Here is a 6147-nt window from a genome sequence, read left to right as displayed (position 1 = left end):
GCTTTGTACCCTCTTATGCCTGAATGAGGATAACGTTGGTGCCACTCGCAGGGCTTGGCCCTTTGGTGACGACACAGTGTGTGCATGCAGACATCACAGCAGGGCTCAGTCTGGGTAGCCCCGCTCCTGGCGGGGGGTATAAGCACAAAAGCTGCTGCTCTGCCACCCCCAAGCGAAGCAGCTCCACGCACCAGAGGTGCCCAGGTCCCCGCCGCCGGCTCCCAGGGGATGCGGAGTGGGGTGCGTACCCAACATTTGGCCTACGCTTTCTTGACACTAACAACGCCTACTATGTTTCCTCTCCAGCCACACAGCTATGAGCACATTGCTCCTGGTGGCAAAGTGGTGTACCCTGAAACTTCATCCATGAGGACAGGGAGGCCCATAGCCCATCCCTCCCTTTGCAAAGCTGTTTGCCACAACTTAACTTAGTGATCATACCGATCAGGTACGTGTCGATCACCATAAAAGCATCCCGCTATTATAATCCCACAGAAGTAATAGACAAAAAAACCCAGAACAACCAAAACAAACAAACAAACAGAAAAACCCACCAAAAAACAAGTGACTATGTGTGAAAAACCTTGCAGCTATTAACTGGCTTTTGATTTCTACGCAAGGAGAAAAGTTACCTGCAAGTCAGTTACCAGTGACCACAGAGGAGGTGCTTTCCCACACCAGATCACATATACAGGGGTCTTCAAACTACGGCCCGCGGGCTGGATACGGCCCCCCAGGGTCCTCAATCCAGCCCCCGGTATTTACAGACCCCCCCGCCGGGGGTTGGGGGGGAAACCAAGCAGCCGCAGATGACTGCCTGCCACTTCATCCGCGCGCCGGCCCCTGGTTAAAAAGTTTGAGGCCCCCCGATAAGCCCTGGGCACTCCAACTGCCCCAGGGGTGCCCGAGTTACCAGGTGCTCCAGTGACAGCTGATGGCTCTGACCTGCCTGCTCAGAACTGCCAGCCCCAGACGGGAACCCTGCCCCGTGCTCCTGAAGGGCAGACCTGCAGCAGATTCAACCCGTGCCCCGTGCCGGCGCTCCCCAGGCGCAGCGCCGCTGGGGCCGCGACCCCCCCCCCCCCCGCCTCCCCGCTGCGCCCGCAGCCCCGCAGGGCTCGGACGCTGCCGCCGGCGGCCGGAGGTGCAGCGGCTGCCCCCGCCGTGGGCCTGCAGCGGCGGCCGTGCCGCGGCCACCCCGCGCCGCGCCGCGCCGGGACCCGGGTCCCTCCCTCGCCCGTAGGACCTGCAGCGGCAGGAGCCGCTTGCGGCGCCCGGGCACGCAGTGCTGCGGGGCGCTGCCGTGCGGCGGCTGCGGGGGGCGAGGCGGGGGTGCCGCCCCGCGGCCGCCGGGTCGGGCCCTACATCAGCGCGCCGTGCCCGGGGGCGGCCCCGCGGAGGGCGCTCGGGGGGCGGGGGGCCGGAGCCCCCCCGGTGCCGGCGCCGGCGCCCTGCGCTCCCCGCCGCGGGGCGGCGCCCCCCTGCCCCAGCCCCGCGGGAGGCGGCGGCCGGTGCCCCGGGGCGCGGCGTGCCGCGCGCTGCCTGCCGTGACGGGCCCGTTGCGCGGCGGCGCGATTGGCTGTCCCAGGCCGGCGGGGCCGGCGCAGCCGGGGCGGGAGCACGGGGCGGCGGCGCGGGGCGGCACAGCGCGCTCCCCGACGGCGGCGGCGGTGGGCGCGGGGCAGCTCGGCCCCCGGACGGGCGCGGCCCCGCCGACGGCGCCCCGCGTGCCGCCCCCCCCGCCCCCGGCTCGTGCCTTGCGCAGCGGGGCCCGCGTCCCCGGGGGTGCGATGCCGACGGAGCTGTCCCGGGCCGCGGGAATGCACGGCATCTCCGACCTCCGCTCCGCCCTCACCCTGCGGCTCCTCAGCAAGGGGCCCGAGTACCTGCGCCGGCAGATGGAGGCGGGCAGCCCGGGCAGGCGGAGCGCCGTGGAGAGGCTGGCAGCCGACAAGGCCAAGTACGTGAAAAGCCGGCAGGTCATCGGCACCCGGCAGGAGCCCGTCACCGCGCTGAGCTCGGCCTCGGAGAGCAGCGGCGAGACCTGCTCGGTGGAGAGCAGAACGCGCCGCGGGGGCTTCGGCGGAGGGGAGGGCGCGAAGCCCCCGGCGCTGGCCGAGCCCGCGTGCCCCTGCCGGCCCCCCCTGCAGCGCGGCCCCCCCATAGCCAGGCGCGGCACCCCCAAGAGGCAGATGCGGCCCGATTCCCTGGTGATTTACCGCCAGAAATGCGAGTTTGGGAGAGGTCAAAGCCAGGACAGCTCACGAGGGAGCTTGGTGAGGAGGATCTTCCAAGGGCCCGTAAAGGAGAAGCAGCTGGCTTCCCCCGAGATGCCCGGAGTCATGGAGGACACTGTGGCCACCGAGAGCAGAGAGCCTCTCGCAGCGCAAGGCGGTGACCGCGAGCTGAGCAGCCACGGCAGAGCGGAGCAAACTGTCCCTGTGAGCGCTGGAGCCCCAGGGGCGCGTACAAAAGAGCACGAGAGGCCCCCAACGCTAGGTCTGCCTCCTGAGGAGGTCAAGGAGGTGAAGAGGAGAGGTCTCCACCGCTCCCAGTCGGACATCAGTTCTCGCTACTCCAAGTCCTTCTCCGAGTTTGATACGTTTTTCAAGTACTGTGGCCTGGAGCAGGAGGTCATTGAGGATCTCGGGAGAGAGAACTTCTCCGTGGTGTCTGACAACGTCTCCTTCAAGATCCGCAGCATCAGTGTGGCAACCTCCGAGAGCGACTTCACGAGGCACAGCGGGGACGAGGGGCTGCTGGAGGACGAACTCACAGAGCAGGTCCCGAGCAGCACCTCTGTGATCGAGCGCAACGCTCGGATAATCAAATGGCTGTACACGTGTAAGAAAGCCAGGGAGACTAGTAAGGTGATCCAGGAACTGGCATGATGGCTTCTTTCAGCGTGCATTGCAGCCTCGTGAGCTCAAGGTGTGTGCAAAGCCTTGCCCTGTCGATTTATGTATTTCTCTTTCCTCTTTAGCGAGCGGTTGGCTTTTCTTAGCTTATTTTAGTCTTTTCATGAAGGGCTGAAGGAAAATGTGTTTTGTATACTATGTGTTCCAGGATGGCCTTTTCGGAAAGCAGAAATCCATGTCATTACAAAAAAACAAACAAATGGGTGCAGCTTCTCAGATTTAGATCAGACACCACCACCCCAAAATTAAAAAGTCAGTGTCTGTGAGGGATGTCTGTCTCTTGCAGATTCGTGCTCTGTAAATAGCTTGATTTCTCTAATTTCTGCTGTTAAGTGCTGGAAAAAAAACCTTAGAAAAGTATTCAATCCTTAATTACAGTTGCATAGATAACAGGCTGAACTGATACTCTTGCTAACTAGGAGTACACCACACTCATATGGTACTGCTGAAAGTAGGAGTACACCATGTTTATACTATATATTACAGTTTTCCCCTCCTTATTCTCCCTCACTCTCTCTCCCTTCCCCTTACACACAGGTACCCCCAAGTATCGGGAAAGCAAAGCTGAGTCAGCGCTCCTGCTAGCAATCTGATTTCCCCCACAGCTTTCTGTTGGGACCATAAAAGTTTGTTCCAGGTGACTCCTTAGCATTTCACAGGCTTTAAGATTTCTGTCCTGTTTGTCATGAATTTGGCTCCTCTGCAGTGGGTTTTGCTGTGCAGTTTGGCACCGGTGGCTGGAAATCGGTTGCGTGGTTTGCCTTGGTTAGAGGGGCACTTCACTGTTGCAACTGAAGATAATTAATACAAATGTGTGGCATCGAGGCTTGGAAATCAATTACTTCACAGACAGAAGCATAACAAATTTAGCCCTGGTAAAAGCCTTTATCCTGGTTTTACTTGGCATCTGATCCTCTGAAAAAGAACTATATTCACGGAGCCTTTGGTATTGATGATCTAGTAGGTAACAGTTTTTTCTCCTTCCAGTACCTGAAGCCCTTAGGATAAGTACCGCAGCTTACAGTGTGGTATTTTAAAATTGCATGAGTAGGTCTGGATAGGAAGGATTACATGTATATTTTCTGACAGTTTGTAATTGGTGCGTGAGAAGAACATCTTTTAGTGTAGATACAGCTGTTGGCAGAGCGTGTGGGCCTTACGAACGTGGAAGAGAAATGTAGTGCTTGAGCCTCTTTCCTATGTGGATATGGGGCTGTCACTCCCAATTCCTTTCATCTATGTAATGCAAAAATCAGTTTACTTACTTGAAATCACTTTTACTTATGTGAAATTTGGATCACTTCTAAAATTTAAATTTTTCTCAAAAGCCTCTTTTCTTCCTGCAGGTTGAGGGAGGAGGAAGGGAAAGAGATTTTCACACAAACATTTCAAGCCCTTGTAGATAAGAACGGTTTTCAGGTATCTGGCTGACAGCTTAAAGAAGTGTTGTTATGTGACAAAACCTTCCCCAAATTACCTTAGAGAGAAGAAAGGGCTCCCTTGAGCTTATAATTTCTCCTTGCTCGTCTTTCTGTGATAAAAAGCCAGGCAGATACACAAAACAAAATGATGCAGGTGGCAGTTTGTGAAGTTCATTGTAGCTGCTGGCCTTGCGAAGCACAGAGGATGACTGGCAGATTTCACTGCAAGTGGGAGCCAGGTAACAAAAACACCCCTATTTCCACGAAGGGAAATGAAATAAAAGCCTGTTTGCTCCTGAATGCCCTTGCTGGGAGTAGGGTCCAGGGCCAGAACCATGGTTGTCACCACAGAGCCTGTTCTTAAGGGAGTAGCTGACCCATACCCCATCCATTTCATCCATTTGCATGGTGCTAAGTGTGTTCAGTGCTGCAGCTGAGACAGGAGATGCTGGTGACTACCCCAGGGAGCAATTTGCAGAGGTGCTTCACCATGGCAAAGGCAAGGGAAGGAGGGGGAGAACCCTTTTCCAGGGGCTGAGCCGGTGTAACCTCACATGGACTTGGTCAATGGCTTATTTTTTAACCTCTGAGACAAAACGACAGTTCATAGCAAATAGCCTAACAGGGTGGTGAAAAGACCTCGTGAAGTAAACAGCAAGTTTGTTCAAGTCTGGTCGTTCTGCAATAATTTTAATACCTAGAACAAGAGGGTACTTCACACTGGCAGAAATTTCCTTTGGCACCAAAATTTTTGGCAGCCTAGGAAACACCAGTCCGTAGGGTCCATATTATAAATTTAATTTTAAGCATACTAGGGCTGACTCTTCAGCTGACAGACCTCAACAGTAGGGCTATGATTGCTTCCAGGGTAGTTTCTGAGAACTGAGAACATACTTACTATTTAGGCCACAGAACCAGAAAGTTTGGGAAAGTCAGCCTAAAACACCTGTATGCAGCACCTAGAATAAAGGACGAGAGTCATCGAGAGCTACCATAGGTTAAATATTACCTTTACTGGGCAGAATTTAAGCTGAGAGTTGTTACCACTACATGATTGCAAGATAAGTCCTGATCAAATGATCATCTTTTCTTTTAGTCCTACACTTTCTCTGACAAGGCAGCATCAAGTTAGATATCTATGTGTTTTCACTCTATCCATATATTTGGTTCTGGTTAGTTTGCTTACTGGTTATTAATGGGCAGTGGACTCCTGTGCTGCATGAAGGAATGATGTGCTCTCCCTGGTGCTCCCAGGCACATCCTTGAAGGTTCCTGCTTTTACACAGAGGCTTGAACATTGTTGCACCTTCCTTGGAAAAAGAGGCAGAAACCTGTTTTCTTAAATCCAGCACTCATTGTGTAAAACACCTTTCAAGAACTGCAGGGCTTTTATGAGCCAGTGATCATTCCATTCATATTTTATGTTCTCCATTTAATTTTTCATGAGCTCTCTGGGACCTGGCGGGGCACCATGTAAATAAAACAGCTATTTGAAGGATCAGGTTCAATTACACATTTCATCAGTATTGACTGCAGAGTCTGAGCATGGGTTGCGAGCTTCAGAAAACCAAGGTCCTCAGCAAGATGGGCATTGCTGCTTCTTGGTGGGATGTTACCTGGATTCACCTCTGCAGTTCAGCTCCTCTTGCTGTCAGTCCTGCTTGACTCTAAGGGGGCTTACACTGCATCCTCCTTCCTTGCTTGAATCAAGATTATTCAGCCTTCAGTTTCAGCACCATTCTTAAATGGATGTTGATTATTCAAGTGGAAATCTCCTGGGAGGGGAATTTACTACGTTGGCAGTAGCC

General features: G+C 54.6%; 1 protein-coding gene across 1 annotated transcript in view; it reads left to right on the top strand.

The window, feature by feature from the left end:
* The first annotated feature begins 1010 nt into the window (after nt 1–1010).
* FAM110C (family with sequence similarity 110 member C) overlaps nt 1011–6147 on the top strand; it is a 28303-nt gene continuing 23166 nt past the window's right edge. Inside the window, exon 1 of the mRNA XM_080387744.1 lies at nt 1011–2931. Coding sequence (XP_080243870.1) covers nt 1791–2891 — 1101 coding nt within the window. The 5' untranslated portion in view covers nt 1011–1790 and the 3' untranslated portion in view covers nt 2892–2931. The remainder of the gene's footprint in view (nt 2932–6147) is intronic.

Source organism: Falco punctatus, assembly GCF_963210335.1.
Source record: "Falco punctatus genome assembly, chromosome: 5".
Lineage (NCBI taxonomy): Eukaryota > Metazoa > Chordata > Aves > Falconiformes > Falconidae > Falco > Falco punctatus.
This window is presented reverse-complemented; position numbering and strand designations above follow the sequence as displayed.